The sequence below is a fragment of the Pseudonaja textilis genome, chromosome 2 (assembly GCF_049901715.1).
Source record: "Pseudonaja textilis isolate UNSWEBS1 chromosome 2, rPseTex1.2, whole genome shotgun sequence".
NCBI classification, from domain to species: Eukaryota; Metazoa; Chordata; class Lepidosauria; order Squamata; family Elapidae; genus Pseudonaja; species Pseudonaja textilis.
In genome coordinates this window covers 57959899-57979202 of record NC_141991.1, presented here as the reverse complement: position 1 = coordinate 57979202, position 19304 = coordinate 57959899, and the positions used below count along the sequence as shown (strand labels likewise).

The window sequence follows — 19304 nt, the reverse complement described above, 5'->3', positions numbered from 1 at the left end:
TATGTATCTTGAATTTTCTTTAAACTGGAAAAATAGGTGGAGAAATTATAATGTGCAAATTTTGGAAGAAAAGATTTGACATCAACATGAAGGAATATGTGTCTATTGTGAAGCAACAATGCTTGTTGAAAAAAATGGCAACGTAAAAAAAGTTTTCTGCCCATTTTATTATGTAGAAGTGAGAGATTGGTATGCCAAAAGAAAATTATGTCAAATGTACATAATAAAGGAAGAAGAAACACTATCAGAAATCAGAGTGTTATATGAACTTAAGAGAACAGGGAATAACCAGTTCAAAAGAAATTCACTGAGGTGATTTGGTGAGGATAAAAGAGGATCAAACTGGAAATAAAACATTGTGAAATAAAAATGAATAGTCTGGGAAGGGAGAACCTGAAAGCAGTGATTGGATACAGTTGATGAGATCCTCAAAAAAGAAAAGATAAAAGGGTTAAAAAATAAAACACAATGCATGAAATAGTGTATGGACAGGGTGGAAATAAGCATATTTTGCAAGGATGAAGCATTATTATAAAACACTTTCACCGTATTTTTCGGAGTATAAGATGCTCCGAAGTATAAGACGCAACTAGCTTTTAGGGAAGAAAACAAGAAAAAAAAAAATCTGCCTCCGCCTCCCAGCAGTTTGCCTTCTTGAGCAAACAGCAAACAGCCTGTTTCAGCTTCAGCACATCCTGATTAGCACAAGCAGCTGATTGTTGATTGGATTAGCCTCCCAATGATCAGCTGTTTCAGGCTACAGGGACCGTCATCGTCTATTGCTGCCTCCACACGCTCTATTTTCGGCTTCTGCGCCCTGTTTTCAGCCTCCCGCTCCCTATTTTCAGCTTCAGTGCCCCATTTCCGCCCGTTCCGGTCCCCGCCATCCAGAATGGGCCAAAAATGGGGCACACGGAGGCCGAAAACGAGGTGTGAGGATGCCAAAAACAGGATGTGGAGGCCAAAAATGGGGCACACATAGGCAGCAATAGGCGATGGCGATCCCTGCAGCCTGAACCAGCTGATTGTCAGGAGGCCGATCCAATCGACAATCAGCTGCTTGTGTTAATCATGCTGTGCTGAAGCTGCATGGAAGCAAATTGCTGGGAGGCAGAGGCTGAAGGATTGGGGTTGGCGGGTGGGCGGGGCTTTGGCAACATTCACTGTGTAAGACGCACAGACATTTCCACCCACTTTTGGGGGTGGGAAAGTGCGTCTTATACACTGAATAATACAGTAATTATATTTCTTTTTTGCATCTCCTATTTTTTTTACCTACTCTTTTTCTATTCTTTGCATTTTACTGCATGCCCTAAAAGACAATATCGTCACAAGTATTTTTTATATGTAGATAACCCTTTGACAATTGTTTCAGGTAGGAAAAAGAGGACACAGAATAGTGCATTTAAAAATAATAGTTAACCTACTATCTAAAAGGGCATTGTGAAATGTGCCATTTATTTTAATTCCTTATATCAAATTATTTTCTGAGCATTCAATAAATAAAACCAATACTCTTGTTATAAAAATAATATTTTGTTGCTACAGGTCCATTGACTGAACTGTCATTCTTTTTCTATTAGTTAAATAGCTGTGCTGATATTTCTTGAACAATTGTTTACCTGACTTTAGATAATTACAATGCTTTCAGTATTTTAAATCAACTGTCAATATAGTTACAATTATTACAATGTAACAGCTTATTGGACATTAATTTTTCTATCTGATTTAAGTATATCAGCTCAACCAATGAATTCCTAAATTTTATATCAAGAACAAAACGAAACAGTAATTTTCATATATAAAACATGCTTTTTTAAGTTGCAATTTCTGGGTAGAATGAAATGAAAAAAGTCTATATTTATCAGAAGCATGAAAATAGTATTTGTAGTATTCTGTAAAAATAACTATTCTTCTACTGTTAAATGAAAACAGCCACCTATCACTTCCTGGTAAAACTATGTTTTTCCTTTTGGAATATATCATTCTAATTTCCAAAAATATAAGACTCTATTATACTGTTGATCTGAAAAAAAATTCTGTGCAACTTGAAAGCTTGTTAATATGCCAGCCAAATCTGTCTCTTTGGATGTTATCTATATGCTAAAAAGAAAAAAGAAAACCAATGAAGTTCTCTTCTGACAATGCCTTAGTTTTTCAAAATTTATTTTAATCCCAACTACTGGTGTTACCTAGTTTGGGTAATGAAACATCTGAAGAAAACAAGCAAGCTCAGAGAGCACCAAGGAGCCCTTATTTCAACCCTGAGCTACAAATGTTCTCCTTTATTAAGACAGTCTCAACAGAATGGCATATTTTCACTGGCTATGCAAAATGAGAAATATATCACTCCTTAAATGTAGAAATAAATGAATTTTGGGTGTTTCAAAATATTGGTTATTAGATGAATAACTAAACTATAGATTCCATTACACTGTTAAGCTTTTCAACATCTTTAAATAAAGGAAACATGAAATATTAAAGAACAGCCAATTTTTCACTTGATGGTACATATTATTCTTTTTGCTGTTATAATTTGCAGAATTCCTGTCCTTTGTGCAGGAACTGTAGCTGGGTTCATACAATATGCTATATTCAAATTAACACCTGTTGTGGTCACATAAAAAGCAAAGCCTTATATGTATATTATATATTGTTATGTGGCCACAACAGGTGTCAATTTATATATAAACCATATTATGGTTTACCATGTGAAATCAACACATTACCAAATCCCAGCACACTGTATGAATCCAGCTTCAGAAACAGCACCTGTATTTCATATTGTTTTTATTAGAAAAGCTAAAGGCATGCTTTTAAAGAAACTATAATTTGTATTGTAGAAGGAAGTTTTATAGTGGATAAACAGGCAACAAGATTGTTTATGCCTCAATGCGAGAGAAGTGGATGGGAGAGTGGATTCAGTCAAAGAAGTGGTCACTTTTGACAAGTGCAGCGGGCTCTGCTCTGGACTAGGGCGAAAAACTTCAAATCATTTCTCCAGCCGAGGCTTAGGATAGATACCGCCGGCTAACTGGTTTCGAAATGTTGGGGTTTGTGTGTGTGTTTTCCTCCCTAACGTGTTGACGAGGGAAAAACAAAACCTGGAAAACAGATCAAATCACCCACAAATTCCTGGGGAGAATCCACCACTTCTACCAGAAACAGGGGGGAAAACTCGTGTGTGAACTCAGGGGGAGAGAAGAGGGTTAGTGGGTCAGAGGCAGCCCAGGGGCTGGTGGGGAGGGCCGGTCTCTTTCCCCTCGGGAGGCCGGCCAGAAAGCGGCCAGACCCAAAGAGGAACCAGAAGGGAGGCGAGCAGCGCCCAGTCCTCGGCAGGAGAGGCGCAGAGATCGGGGGCTCCGGCAAAAGAATCTCGCCCAGCAGCTCCGGAGCCACACAAAGGGGACGCGTCGCGGCCTCCTGTCTTCCCTTCCCGCGAGCGCCGCTTGTTTTCCGGAGCCAAGCCAAGCCCGGCCCCTCACCCTGAACTTACCCAGCCAGCCCCGCTGCTGCTGCTGCTAATCCTCCGCCTCCTGCAGCCGCGGCCGCGCTCAGTCCCCGTCGCCGCCACTGCCCCCCGCGCCGTCGGCGTTGCCGCCACTGTTGCCGCTCACTTCGCTCGCTCGCAAGCGATCCCGCCGCTGTCGCAAAGCTAGCCTCTCAGCCGCCAAGCGAGACTCGCGGAGCGACGGCCAGGCCGCGGCGCTTTACGGCAGCCTTTCGGCGAGGTTCTTCTTTCTTCCACGTGGATCGCCCAGAAGGAGAGGAGAGTCGCCCGCCATGAAGCGACCGAGTGAGTAGGGCAGCGGCTATTGGGGGTGGAAGACAAACAGGGAGTGGGCCGGTAACGGAAGTCGGCCGGTCGGTTAATAACTCGAGACTGGAGAGACGCGGGGGACGGAGCCCCGTACAGAGTGTCTCTCCTAGGCCTTTGCTTCGCGAGCCGTTCTGGCCAAAAGCGATCCGGATTGGGAGGGCCGCTTGTTTTCTACAAGTAATGCAGTGTAGAGTCGTGTTCTGGACAGGGACCTGCGATCTAAGGCCCACCTGATCCATCCTGATGTTCTCCAGATGTGTTGGACTGCTGTTCCGTAGCCATCAGAGAGCACGTGAGGGCTGGAGATTGGAGAAGAGTGTTGGTCACATGGCTTGCTGTTTATGGAGGTTTTCACTCACCCAGCTCAGGGTTGTCCCAGAGGTGCTGCTGTTCAAAAGGCAACTGGACTTCCATGGGTTTATTTTTTTTCCCATGAAAACGTTCCGCTTCTTGAGAAGCGTTTATTTAAAAATAAACCCAAGGAAGTCCAGTTGCCTTTTGAACAGCAGCACCTCTGGGACAACCCTGAGCTGGGTGAGTGAAAACCTCCATAAACAGCAAGCCATGTGACCAACACTCTTCTCCAATCTCTAGCCCTCTTAGGGAAAAAAAACTACTTCACTTTCTGAATTGGGTGAGAAGCGAAACGTTTTCAAGAGGAAAAAAAACCCCCAAAAGTCGAGTTGCCTTTTGAACAGCACCTTTGGGATAACAGGTTGCCGGCATCAAACCCAGCCACCCACCCCCCAAAAAAGCTGATGCAAAATTAAGTAGCAAGAAGCAAAGGAAAATTCTAAGCAGAGTCTAGAAATGCAGTCCCATTTGCACTTATCTTGATTTTCTAAGGATTTCGTTGTTCTGTATGGTGTCTGAAATAATCTTGTGCTCTCAGAGGAATTAATTAAATCTCTACTTGTACTGGTGAGTTCTGTTTGTTTAAAAAAGTATTCAGTGAATGGGAAAACTTAAAATCTTAAAATCTGTATAATGAAGGGGAAAATCATTGGGAAAAGCCAAGGACATTGTATATTATGCCAGCCAATTATTTATCTGTTGTTACTTTAATGACCACAGATAATAAGCAATTGTGACTCATCCAAAAATACTCAACGAGTCTTAAATTTTAAGTACTGTGGAGCGAGAAAAGATTGCATTCCTAATCATATTCTGTGTGTTTGTGAAAAGGCAGGATAAAATTGTAATATTACCTAAGTAATCTGGGTCTATTCAGACATTTTCTTTCCTCTTTATTAAATTATGTTTCTAGATTCATAGTTGTGAAAAATAGTGTGGCACACATTCATTCATGGTGACAGAATTTAAATTTTTGCATTTTTGCCTTTCAGAGTTAAAGAAAGCTAGTAAGCGCATGACCTGCCACAAACGGTATAAAATACAGAAAAAGGTAAATATGTATTTTGAATTAATTCCTGCTTAAACAAGTATGGCTTTTGCTGTATCCCAGTTGTCTGTCCTGGCTTACAATCAGAGAATAGTTGTTCACTACAGGGAAGAAAGGTTGTTTGAATCATTTTATGAGAAGTATAGAAGGAACATAAAGTTCATGCAATAACTTCAGTGGTATAATTCTTGCTTCAAGAATTTTTTATTTTATTTCCATTCTTATTGAATTCCTCCTGTCTTCAGTTTAATTACCCTTTTTGTCATCATCAGTTGATCAGTTATCTTCAGAAAGAAGTAGAAAAATGACATGCTTTTCTTAACAACCTATTTTTGTTATAAATAAAATTGCAGAATTGTTTTAAAACAGAAGTTTATTTTTTGGTGTTTATGACACTCACGGTAGTCAACTAATACTGAGTATCTCTGTTTCCCTCAAAAATTTAAAATATCCTGCAATGCCCCTGTGAATTTGCTGAGATACTTTGGTACAGAGTTTGAAACTGTACAGTTTTAAACTAACGTTTTTGGAATTCATGATTTGGAATAAGCTATTATATTTTAACTTTATTATATTAATATATTTAAATATATTATTATATTTATTATATTATTATTATATTTTCTTCTGCCAACCTAGCAGTTCCAAAGCATATAAAATTGCAAGTAGAAAAATAGGGACCACTTTGGTGGGAAGGTAACAGTGTTCTGTGCGCCTTCGGCGTTTAGTCATGCCGGCCACATGATCACGAAGACATCTTCGGACAGCACTGGCCCTTTGTAATAGAGATGAGCACCGCCCCCTAGAGCTGGAAATGACTAGCACATATGTGCGAGGGGAACCTTTACCTTTACCTATAGTTTTATGTCATACTTTTGATAAAAGACTAGAAAGGACTGTACAAGTAAAAACTTTCAAAGCTGCACAAATCAAAATAAAATTAGTATTTTGTTTAGCATCCCTAGCTGACTCGAAATAGCAAAGACAAGGTACACTTGCTCCTCTGCAACTGCTTGCCACATTTGTGTTCTGATAATTAATTGCCCACCATATTTATTAAAATATGTCCCTTACAAGCTAAGGATATGTGGCAGTGAAAGTGTTGAAATCTTTATATGAAAATGAAAGAGTGATGAAAAAATCCATAGTAGTAAAAGAAGACCACTGTTTTATAGGTACGAGAACACAATAAAAAACTTCGAAAAGAAGCCAAGAAACATAAACACCGGAAGCCAAAGAAAGATCCTGGAGTTCCCAATACTGCCCCATTTAAAGAAGAGATTCTTCGGGAAGCTGAACATAGGAAGCAACAGGTAAAACAGCTTAAACTGGTGTGTAGCCATATAAAATTGGACAATCAATCATTTTTTATTAAAAGCAGAACTGATATTTTCTGAGCACCTATCTGGAGTTTTAAAACCATTGTTCCGTGTTTGCTGGGATTACAGAAAAAAGTAATATGCAGTTTTGTATAGACATCTATATCTGCTAAAATTAAAGATATCTATGCCATGGGTCATGCAGTGAATAATGCATAAAGTCCTGTACAGTGAAATGCAGTAACCAAATAAACATTACAAGAATGGCCATATTTACTTTTAAAGCAAGGTCAGGAGGGTTGTAATTGTCATGGTGTATAAGAACATATTTATATTTTGTGCTAATAGCGTGAAGAATTGAAACAGAAGCAAAAACTTGCTCGTCAGAAGGAACTAGAAAAGAAACGCAACCAACAAGCAAATAAAAAGGATCCTGGTGATAAGGTATGAATTTTTAGGAAAGCACTACACTCAGATTATGCTGGTCAGTGGAGAGAAATACTTCATTGGCTTGAAAAATCACATTCATTTCTTTCAAAATAATTGTATCGTGAGCCTTTGCATTTGTATCTAGTCATGGGGTTGGGTGATTGAGACTATGGCTGTTCAAGAATGAAATACAAGGCCCGCCCCTCTTTCCCATGTTGTTTGGTATCTATTTGAAAATGCTATGGAAAATCATTATTCAATTTGGAGTACGGTACTATCAGTGCACTGATTCTATTCAAGTCTTGAACTTGTATCCGCTGGGTAGAGGGACTAGGTGAGGAAAACCAAGCTCAGATTAAATCTAGCAAAATGGAGATGCTGGTTGTGTAAACATCTTGACTGAGTGGAAATATTGTGTCCCATGGTTGTTCTAGTTATGGTTCCATTCCTCCTGAAGGAACACATCTGACATTTGAGAATCCCCCTTGATTTTTTGGTCAGGGGCTTTTGTTCAGCTTCAATGATGCACAAGTTACCACCTGTTCTGAACCAGGAAGCCTTAGTGACACTAACTCATACCTTAATGACCACATTATAGGATTCCCACCATACACTCTGTGGTGTTGCCTTTACAGACAATGTCCTATAACGGGTGCAGAACATAGACAGCTTATACTGAAGATCTATAATTGCAGAGTAGCCCCTCTTCTGCTCTTGCTGCTCTGATTGCCAATATATTTTGGAACCTAATGCAAAATACTAGTTATTGCAAATAAAACTTTATTCAATGTTTACTGGCAGGGATTTTCTCGCTATGATGTTCTTTAAATATCTAGGCTGAATGAGCAAAAGGTTCTACCCCATGGAAAGTAACGGGGAAAGAAATAGGCCAAAAGGCAGGTCAGCTATAATAGCCCCCTATGTAGTCAAACACACTGCTCCCCAGGGACGCTGGGTTCCTTCCTTTTGCTGTTTCAGAAGACATTGAAAACTATTGTATTTCAGCAGACTTTTGGCCCCTCATGAGGAATTGTGGATAACCACTTAGTTTTACATTTTAGGTTGTTTTTCAATGAGTTAAAAAGTATTTTAGTTGGACTGGCAGTATATTCTGTTTTGCACACTGCCAAATGTCTAGATTAGGAGGGTATATAAAGGCTGTAAATTAAAAAAAAACATTTTTTTTATCATTGCTCCTCACTATTATAAATGATACTGGTTTTGTAATTTGTAAATTTTCTTCCCATATTTTTCATTTCTTTATAGAAATCAACTACAAAGCAAAAAATGAAATCTAACCAGCAGGTCCAAAAAAATTCAAAGAAATCATTTTGTGGGGAGTTGAAAAAGGTGAGAAAGTTTTTCAGATAAAAGAAATGTGATATATTTCTTCTATTTTTAAAAGAGCTATTAGTTTGACATCTCACAGTTGCTTTGTTCTTTACATAAATCAGCTGCTCTTTTGAGAAAAGACATTTAATGAAGATATTCAGTATCAACGTTTGGTCTATGGAAATATTAATATGTAGAAGTTGTTGTTTTATATGTTTGTGAAATCATAAATTATATTTCTTACCTGACAATAATATTCTGAACTATTCATTATTGCATCCAGTATGATCGCTTGCCGTGATTGGCAAAATATTCTCTCTGCTTCATTTTTGTGTCCTCCTTCCTCCTATCCTAGAGCAGACGGAGGATTTAGGAAAGGAGAGCACAAGGGGAATTCCCCAATCTGAGCAGAATACCACCCCCACCCACCCCTGCTTTTCAGTATATTCAAAGACAAAAAAATTACAGTGATAAAAGTATTCTAAATATATTCCAAGCTATTTTTATTTTATTAAGTTTTGATCATGTACATATTTTATTTGTATTTATATCCTACTTTTTTTTATAAAGCTATTTGCAATTACCTTTAGCTGTATATTTAAATGTTCTCAACCATTTTTTAAGCATGGTTTCCATTAAAAATACTGTGAGTTTGACACGGTTCTGAAAACTAAATCCTCAGGGAATGTTGTATTCAATATGTTGGAGAAGCTTTTTTTAAGTCCATTTGAATTACTCTTAAATTAGCTTGATACCAAAATAGTACCGGGAATGTCGTTACTCAGAAGCTTTCAAATGTAAATTAGTCTTATGGTCTCAAATACCATATTGTTCTATATTACTCTTTAGGTAATTGAGGCTTCAGATGTCATACTTGAAATCTTGGATGCTAGAGATCCTCTAGGCTGTAGGTGTCCACAGGTTGAACAACTTATTGCTCAGTCTGAGGGAGGAAAAAAAATACTTTTGGTTTTAAATAAAATTGGTAAGTAAAATGAGTATTGCTTTTTTACATACACTTTTCAGCTCTATTCTTTAGGCCAGTTAAGTCCAATGATTTGAAGATCTCATGTGTGAAATTCAGAAATGGAGATAGGAGACTAGGCCATTTTTCTTAAACGCTAGTAGTGGCTGGTTTGTATTTAAACTTAGAGTTTGACTGCGCTGTTAATTGCATTATCATTTAAATAATTCTTCCGTAGGATGTGAGCTATGAGGAGGCTATAAAATGTGCTGACCTACATCTGGAGACTGTCAGATCCAACTCTGAGCTCGCTCTATCTGCTAAGGAAGCATTAGCTGATTCTAGTCATTCTCATCCTTTATGTTTTAGAAATGCCTACATTGTACCCACAGTGTTTGATCTTGTGAAAATCTTCACAAGCATTTTGCCTTCTAAGCTGCTGGTGGGCATACAGGGTATTACTCCCATTTAATGCGGCCCTGTGTTGAAAAAAACTGAAATAAAGCTGACTCTGGAAAGGCTTTCATTGAAGTATTGATTAAATTGTGCTTCATTCTGTTGTGCTGAATTTAAAACTCAAAAATGTATTGATCTGCTTGAATATATATCTCAAGCTCAGAATACATCTGGTTCGCTGAAGAGTTTAGAATTGTCTCTGAATTACCTATATATAGCTGTGAATATCCTCTGGAGCATGGTACCTTTCTTTAACTACTAAATTTACAATGTTGTACTTGACAAAGAACATATTTTATGTTAATCAAGCAGTCCTGTGAAATAGCAGCTATTTTGGCTGTTGGGTGTTATTTTGGTCTACTTATCTTAAAATCTGTTGATTGTGAAATAAAATCAATTATTTAATAAGCTTTACTGATTTCTGTACTTTTCAAGATCTATGACTATAGTTAACTATTTTTAATAGGTTCATGCTGGGTAGCTTCATGAAGTAAATAATGTTGCTTGTAATACTTTTGAGAAATGTGGCTAAATCTAAATCCAATGAAATAGAATCTTATCTTTGCACTAGTTAATTGGAGCAGTTGGTTAGCAATTATGGGTAATGGACTTTCAATGTGAAAGGAACAGAAATAATGGGATCCACAAGTCTTAGACATTTATTTTTATTTTAAAATTGCATCCGAATAGGACATGGAATCATTACTGCAATTAATTAATTTCTTACTGCAAGTAGGCAGAAATGTTTTTTATACGATATACATCTAATAATCCTCCAAGACTTTAGAGAACAACGGATTACATACAACTGCAAATAGTTTTTAGTATTTAGTGAGTAGCTCACAAATGTTGATGCCATAATAATCATAACTCAGTGGCTTTCTAGATGTAAACCTGGAAAGGCATGAGGAATTTGGTAGTATCTTTTCTGCCTAAAAATTTTTATTAAAAAGCAGGGTTTTTTGTGAGCTGCAGTTTATTCCATCCAATACCTTTTTAAAAAATTGGTAAGTTGGGAAATGGGCTGCCAGGTTTCTTCTGATATTTATTTTTCTCCATAGACTAACATAGTGCTCCTCTTACTCAATGTTTGAAAACAATGGATTGTCACACAACAGCATATTTTTCAGCAAGCTTCTGCATGTTTTTTCTCCTAGATCTGATACCAAAAGAAAACTTAGAGAATTGGTTAAATTATTTAAATAAAGATCTTCCAACTATTGCTTTTAAATCTGCAATGCAGATAAAAGACAGAACTGTGGTAAGAACATATTTTTCCTGTCTTCTGTAATACTACCCAATCTGTTTTTATAATATTATTTGCAAACTATTGAAAAAAGACTAAAGATAATATGAAATGTTTAAATGATTAAATTAGTATTCCTAAAGATGCAGTGTTCATACATTCTGTAGAAGCAAGCATGCATAGATTGTATTGTCACTATCATATATTTTTCTAGAACAGGGGTGTCAAACTCAAGGCCCCGGGGGCTGGATCCTGCCCACGGGGTGCTTAGATCTGGCCCACGGGGCTGTCCTGGAAACAGCGGTGCCTCTGCCAGCAAAAATGAAGCTCGAGGCTGTGTGCGGCCCTCCCGAGCCCCATTTTTGCTGGTGGAGGGTTGCAGCTGAAAATGGAGCTCAGGAACCCATTTTTGCTGGCGGAGTGCTTGGGTCGCCAAAGGCGCCCCTCCAACACGAGTGATGTCATGCTGGCCACACACCTCGCCCCTGAGGTCAAACACAACACTGAGGCGGCCCTCGAATCTAGTTTGTTCTAGAAAATCCTTAAACAGGCCATTTACACAATCCAACCCACTTTTCACATAGGAAACTAAATCAAAGTATTTCCATCCAAAAGAGGAGTCATTGGAAAATTGATTATACTATGATACTACAACTATTGATGGAAAAAAAATATTTTCATTTGAAATAAGCAAAGATGCTAATATTACCAGACAGTTGTGTTTCCTCAGTTGTGTTGATTGTTTCTTAATAACTAAAATTATTTGACTAGAAAACTCTGTTGGAATCATCTAGTGCAATGGTGGCTAACTTTTCGGCACCGAGTGCCAAAACCAGGAGCATGGGCCGGAAACTGGAAGAGCAGCTCCCCCACATGTCCACATGGGAGCATCAGAAACCAGAAGCTAGCTTCCCGACACATGCATGTGTGTGGGCCAGCTGGTCTTCCTGTTTCTAACAGGAATGTGCGTGTGAAGACCAGCTGGCCAGCGCATGCATACACTCCAGGGAGCTGTTCTTCTGGTTTCTAGTGCTCCCATGCACACAAAGACCAGCTGGCGCACCAAAACCTGGTAGAGCAACAGGTGACGGCTGCCGTGCCTGGAGAAATGGCTCTGCGTGCCACTTCCAGCACGTGTGACATAGGTTTGCCATCACAGATCTAGTGCTAAAAAGCATTCGTGTTTTTCCTCCACAAATAAATGATGAGGGCAGTGAAAGATTCAGAAATCTAAAACAGTATATGGAAAAAATAAACCTAGAAGCTTGAACATACTTGGGGACAAAAGAGATTGGGTATCATGTAAAATAGTTATGGGGTCTTTATAACTGTATTTAAAAATGCATTATCCAGGGTTTTGTGTCTTTCCATTTTATTCATAATAACTGAATAAATGTCTACAGTTTCAGCAATATTCTATGATTCTTAACTTCCTATTTTATTCTACAATTGAAGTAATTATTGCAAATACCACTACAGATGGAATGTTGTTCTACTTTTAGTTTAGATAAAAATTCATAAATTTATCTCTTTTACTGATTTCATGGATTTATCATAATTGCTTTGTTCAGATAAAAATCCATAAATTAATTTCCCTTTTTTAGAGATTTCATGGATTTATTATAAATGATTGACTTAAATTCTTCTTTTAGTAAAAAAAAACCCAACAACTGCTTTTAACTTATCAGGCTCTTTGTCATATGGCTGAATCTGGTAAAAATATATTTATTTGTGAAATAGATATATTTTTCTCTGTGATCTTATTTTAAATTTACAGCAAGAGAAAAGAAATACGAAGAAGAATAGTGCATATCTAGAAGTATCAAGAGCAAACAAATGCTTTGGAAGTCAATGTCTCCTGAAACTTCTCCAGGAATATTGTATGACTAAAGATAAAGTTATACAGGTTGGGGTGATAGGTAAGTTTGCCTTGCCCGTATGGAGTTCTGTGAATTATAGTACAGACAGTACATATAGTAAGGACTGCTATGGAAATTCATGCTTGAAAAAATACATAAAGTATTGTAATTGGTCATATTATACATTTTTATGATGAGGATGCCTGCTTATTTATAATACTAGAGTGAGAAATGAGGATATATGCTTTTGTCTTAGTCTCATGGTGAAGACTTCAGATCCAACTCTGATCTTGCTCTATAGGCAATTTAAAAAGTGAAAACTTAATTGGCCCCAGTTACTCTAACTGATACTTTCAAAGAATACAATGTCCAAAATCAGAAGGCGGAAATGTACTGCATTTTATTCTTCCACTCAGACCTTATTATATTTCAAACCTAAATGTAATAGCCAAATGAGAGGAAGAAGAAATTGAAATAAGAATCTACACCTTTTCTTAATTTTTTATGGAATATCTGATTATTTAAAGCAGAGGTCTCCAAACTTGGCAACTTTTAAGACTTGTGGACTTCAACTCCCAGAATTCTCCGGCCAGCTATGCTGGCTGAAGAATTCTGGGAGTTAAAGTCCACAAGTCTTAAAAGTTGCCAAGTTTGGGGATCCCTGATTTAAAGTGGCATTCCTAGAATATAAAGTAATTTGAAGATGCTCTATTTACGTTCGTGTTGTGGAACTAAAAATAGAATCTTATCCATCTAAATCTCTGATCTTCAAAATAATTCACTTCATGTTATGTCTTACAAAAGTTTTTTGTTTTGTTTTATGATGGGCTTTAGGTTTTCCAAATGTGGGGAAAAGCAGCATAATCAATAGTCTGAAAGAGGTACGCGCCTGCAACGTGGGACCAGAGAGAGGCCTAACAAAGTTAGTTTGCTTTAATAAAGCACTGTTGTAACAGAGCACACATATGCATAACTACACATGGGTTAGTCTTTTGGGGTCCCACAAGCAACAGTCCCTCAGTCCTTCTCCCAACAGTCTTTCCTATAATCCTTTGGACTCAGCTCAGTGTCTGCTACCACCCACTTTTTACAGAGAAAACTTTTCTGCATCTTTGTCAGAAGGAAAGGTATGGGAAAAACTTGTTTTTCTTAACTTATCTGTTGCTTATAGAGTGGCCAGAATATGCAGCAGTTATACATTGAATTACTTAGATCAATTCATGATAATAAAAAAAAAGTTTTATTTGAAAAAATCCTAATTTAAAGTTAACCTAGATAGCTATTTCCTCCAATAGATTCTTTCAAAAATTTTCTCCAATCCTGTGGATGACTATATTCCAATTATTCTGCCATCTGTTTCCTCATAATTCTGGTTTGTCCATGCACCTGATTCTCTCAACCATTATGTCTCTGTTCTGTTCTGTTAAGGTCCATACAAGCAGTGCACATTGACAAACGTATCAAGATGTTGGATAGTCCCTGTATCATTGCAGCACCTTCATGCTCTACTCTAACTCTAGCACTGAGAAGTATCACATGTGCTGAAAACCTACTTGATTCCGTAGATGCTATTCTGAAGCACTGTAGGAAACAGCAGGTAAAGATACTGTACATTCACCATTTGATTATGGGCATTTTATGAGTTTTTGATTACACCTTATTTTCTATAATTCAGAGTAGGGTCTGAGCAGTATAGCTAGATGACACTGTATTCATTAATTTGGCATATCAGCAAAATGAAATTTTACTGTCGAAAAATACTTGTGATTGTATCTACAATAGAAGGGAATATTTATATTCTATTTATACAGTAGAGGATACAATTGTGCTCAGTGTGCCACCATTTAGGCAAGTAAGAAATGAGGATATTTGCTATGTCATACTGTTACAGTGATGACATCAGATCCAACTCTGATCTTGCTGTACCCCTTAAATGGTCCTTTTTGATCAGCATTATTTATTTTCCACATCAAAGTAGTGACTTATATAAACAAATTGGAGGAAAAACAGGCAAGTAGCTGTGGCTGGTTGGAAATTATGTAGGAATGTCTTCATACAAGAAAAAAAATTCTGAGAATATAATACTTTGTGGGGGGCTTCTTTTATTCTAGATCATGTTACACTATAATATCCCAGACTACAGGAATTCTCTGGAATTTTTAACTTTGCTCGCTCAAAAGAGAGGAATGTTGAAAAAAGGTGGTATTCCCAATACAGAAGGTGCGGCTAAATTACTGCTCTGGGACTGGACAGGGTAAATATGTGGTCATTTAATTACAATAAAGCCCTCTCGCTATGTGTGTGTGTGTGTGTGATGTTTTTGCGGGTATTTATATGTATGGTATTTAGGTTTCTTTGGGTATTTTCCCACGTCTTAATATTTGTGCTTTTATTATAGCGACGTTTCGGCAGAATCTCATCTGCCATCCTCAGGCTTGAGATTCTGCTGAAACGTCGCTATAATAAAGGCACAAATATTAAGACGTGGGAAAATACCCGAAGAAACCTAAATACCATACATATAAATATCTGCGAAAACATAACATAACATTACATACATACATACATACATACATACATACTCAAACAGATGCATTATAAATTTACTGTTTGGTCTTCCAAGCACATGTCTTTTTTATACATACATATATACATATATAATATAAGCAAGGCTATTTACAGTTTTAAGTATATTTTGCATGCCGTGCTATGACATAAAAATAGTATTATGATAAATTTAGTCTGAAACATTGCTTTTTGCAAAGCATGAAGGGCATGGCAGAGTGTAGGGCAGACAAAATATCAGAGATGGGAGGGAGAGGTAGGTAGGTGGAAGGAATGGACAGGTGACAAGAAACACACCCCCCCTTTTTTTTTAGCATGTGACTGAAAGGGCACTGCAAAAACCTAACTTCAGTGATTTGACATGTTCAAGTTCAGCACTATTGCAACTTTGAATGGTTGCTGAAGAGATGGTCATTAAGCAAGGACTACCTGTATACCTATTGCAGTTAATCTGAGTCAATGCTTAATTTAGAACTTGCATGGTGAATACCAAAGAATGAGAACAGTAAGATAGTAATAAATCTTGAAGAAAGTTTATTAGGAAATTGTTCCTGAATGTACAGCATCAGAAGGGTACAAACCCCAAACATCCAGGTGATCCCAATGGTGGGATTCAAAACTCTACTCATGAGGAAGTTGGTTAAAAGAGACAATCTTAAAGCCATTTTCCTCACTCTTCTGCCCTATGGAATTTTTATCTCTGTGTTGAGATAATTAAGTAAAAGGAAATTCATTGGATGATAAAAAAAAAAAGTAAAAAGTACACACGGGGGAACTAGACATGGAAAGCAATGCCTAGTGCAGCTCAGTGGAAATACACATGGAAAGAAATCCTAGTGCAGCTCAGGGTGACAAACAAAAGGTTTCAGTGTGAAATCGATTTGGATTTTGTCAATATCAGGTAGCAACTGCCAGGAGGATTCTAATTAACTAATTAAGGTCACTTGTTAACTTCCAGCTAGCACTTTTTAGGAAAGTGCTGTGCTGCAGGAAAAAAGCAGCTGAGGAAAAGATAGTTTGTTTAAGCAACCTCTGCCCTGCAGTGGAGAACTGGGACAGACACTGGGCAAGATGATGCCTTACTGGCTATAATGTTGAACATGTGACAGAGAGGGACACTGTAATGGTCACAAATATACATGTTGGCCACTTAGTTATTGTTTCATCACTGTCGTAACTGCAAAGAGGCACTGTCTGAATCAGCTGGTAAACAAGGACTTCTTTATATGTATGTATATGCAGAAAGAAATTTAACAGCTTGTTCGGCTATTTAAGGGTTTTTATATTTCTGTTAAAAGATGAAAATCTCTCCTAAATGTTCTTCTTTTCAGTGCCAAAGTTAGATACTATTCTCGACCTCCTGAACCATGGACTCTGTCTCCACATCTTTACAGAGAAGGACCAGCAACAGTACAGGAGGGCTTTAATTTTCAAGAACTGGAAGAAGACAACAAAAATACTATAAACGGTGCGATTAGTCTAACCTAACCTTCTCTCATCTTATATACATATAAGAGCAAAATCCATAATGACCTAGTATAAATTATTGAATGGTTTACATATTACAGAATAGACTTTTTCCAGAGGCTACGTTTGAATTCCATGAAGAAAAAAAAGGTTGTTATGTTGGATGTTTCACATTTCAGGGAAAACAAAGTTTAATCCCTACAAAGATACCAGCATATCCCTCAACTTAATTCCCAAATTACAATTAGTTTATATAGGAATGTTAACTCTTTTCTCCATCTATTGCTTTTTCCAACATAAAATTTATATATACTAGAAATAATTAAATTTAAGTTTATTTCAGTGCTCTTTTGCTTGAAATAGCTTATCCTGATTCTGGTTGAGCTTTATTTAAAAATGCAAATTTATAGTGCTAATTGTCTCATGAACATATTGGGAGTTATAAATAAAATTTTATTTGTAGTACTTGGAGGTGGGGGAGAGAAAGGTATAACTTTTCCTTCTTTCAATTCTTAAAGTCTTCTTTATGCAGCTAGCAATTGGTGAAATACCTGTTGAGGAAGGCTGTTTCTAATTGCCTTTTCTAATTTCTCTTCATATTGCCTATTTGTCTAGAAGTACATACTTGGCTTTATGTTTGATTTAAGGTCTGTTTATAATATTAGCACAATGATAAATCTTGACAAAATTTTAAGAAATTCCAGAATTATAATGGAGTTGGGTGGCTTTAGAAATATGATAAATATTAGGAATATTCATAGCAAGAAAGACATATAGTCATAAATACCTTTGGGGAGGTTTATAACTTTGAACAGTTGCTAAGCGATAGGCCATAAGCCAAGGATGAAATGCAGCTAATGTTCCTCCATTTATTTTTTTTCCCCATCAGTAAAAAAATAGCAAACAGTCCTGCTAATTAGCAGTCTTGCTAACAAACTCATAATCTTAAAAGTGTTGCAACAGAATTCATTTCTGTGGCAGTTTATCTTTTGGCAAAAAGCCCTAGAAAGTTCTGTTTGTTCAGTCAGTCTCTTTAAGGAAGTACTTCTTTTTTAGCAAACAAATACCCTAACCAGGCAAGCACTATTGTCTTCCAATCTCCTGGCTTCACGGATGGCATCATGGAAGATAATGAACAGCCAGAAGAAGCCCTGGAATCAGAGAATGCGGAAGAAAATGATGAAGAATTAACTGAAGAAGAAATTGAGGATGATGAAAGTGACCTTGATGATGTGGAAAAGGTAACAGTTGAATTTTAAGATGTTTAGGATGCTGTCCAGTGAGATCTTTCCTTGACTGAATTGTTTTTCCTGTGAATGAACCAGGAGGAATACATTTTGAACTGTATGTAAGGTGGGAGAAAGAAGTCATGTTACACAGGCAAAACCCTGTTCAAGTGATATGGGACTTCATTTGAAATATTATGCAATTTCAAAATATAGTTTGTGGATTCATCACTCAGATTATGAAGAATGGATGTTTAGATATTTGAAACCCTGTTCATACAGAATAATTTTAATTCCTATCTTTAAAATGGAGAACAACCACTAACCTAGAGTATATAAGAAGGTATACGCACTGCATTTGGTTTTCCTATATCAGTGATGCTGATACAGCAATTGTTAATCTTGTTTTAGGAAAGTGACAGATTAATGAGTAGTCAAACACCCTCTGAAGAATTGAAAGCAAAGAATACGAATTTGGACATGTTACCTACAGGTATATATTAAACCTACAAATTTCAAAGGAGTAAATATTTAAATAGAAAAAGCCCATAATATTCTGAACTTGTTTTTTTTTTCTTTAGATGATAAACAACTCAAAACCAATGACCTGGATGATGCCTATGACTTCAGTACCGATTACATGTGAAGAAAATATTACAAAATTTCAAGTATTTTTCACATTCTGGAATGCATTCCTAATCTGCTTTTGTGGTTACTGAACACCAAACTCTTGTAAATATATTAGAAAAAGCAGCTGATACTGAAAGATACTTTCTGATATAGTATAAATTTTGTTCAGTAAATGCTTTGATCACATGAACTTCAAGCAAAAGTAAAACCAGTGTTTTACAAACAACAATTCAGACTGTAACCTGTATAGAGTTTGTGTTGAATTTATGGATAACAAAGAACTTTCTACTTTCCAAACTGGAAAAAACTGTCTGCATTGCAGAAAATCCTATGGTGGAATGAAAATTATTTTTCTTCTTCCTACAGTAGTAAACTTAGCACTAAGATGAAAGTTGCAGCCTATAAAGGGTAAAGGAACAGGTGAAGATTGCTTCTTTCTTGAATTATGCATTTTTCATAATTCTGTAGTCTTGTTTCCATCATATTAAGGCATAATTATGTTTGTATACAGGAATACGTAATGAAGGTTCCTGAGGAAACTATGTGTAATTAGTAAATATAACCAAAAAGTGTACATATATCTGTGATA

At 36.9% G+C, this 19304-nt stretch overlaps 2 protein-coding genes and 2 non-coding genes across 16 annotated transcripts in view; 3 read left to right on the top strand and 1 right to left on the bottom strand.

Annotated features, from left to right (window-relative positions):
• PBRM1 (polybromo 1) overlaps positions 1 to 4159 on the bottom strand; it is a 55453-nt gene extending 51294 nt beyond the window's left edge. For 4 of the 13 annotated variants that reach the window (XM_026724952.2, XM_026724930.2, XM_087923999.1 and 1 more), the window contains exon 1: positions 3497 to 3632. The gene's annotated coding sequence lies outside the window, so the exon portion shown is untranslated. Of the gene's footprint in view, positions 1 to 3496 lie in introns of all 13 variants that reach the window. The other 9 variants (XM_087923992.1, XM_026724922.2, XM_087923998.1 and 6 more) reach the window with 6 other exon arrangements.
• Positions 3698 to 19289, top strand: GNL3 (G protein nucleolar 3). The gene is made up of 15 exons (XM_087924007.1): positions 3698 to 3796; positions 5167 to 5225; positions 6398 to 6535; positions 6890 to 6985; positions 8237 to 8320; positions 9152 to 9287; positions 10880 to 10983; positions 12746 to 12887; positions 13662 to 13749; positions 14256 to 14424; positions 14939 to 15081; positions 16724 to 16860; positions 17916 to 18100; positions 18497 to 18578; positions 18667 to 19289. Exons 1-15 carry the CDS (start codon positions 3784 to 3786, stop codon positions 18729 to 18731), a joined length of 1641 nt encoding a protein of 546 aa, XP_087780133.1. The 5' UTR covers positions 3698 to 3783; the 3' UTR covers positions 18732 to 19289.
• Positions 9510 to 9585, top strand: LOC113453608 (small nucleolar RNA SNORD19). The gene has a single exon (XR_003376293.1). It is a non-coding gene; the product is annotated as a small nucleolar RNA SNORD19 (small nucleolar RNA).
• Positions 14682 to 14755, top strand: LOC113455197 (small nucleolar RNA SNORD19). The gene has a single exon (XR_003376485.1). It is a non-coding gene; the product is annotated as a small nucleolar RNA SNORD19 (small nucleolar RNA).
• Positions 19290 to 19304: the final 15 nt, after the last annotated feature.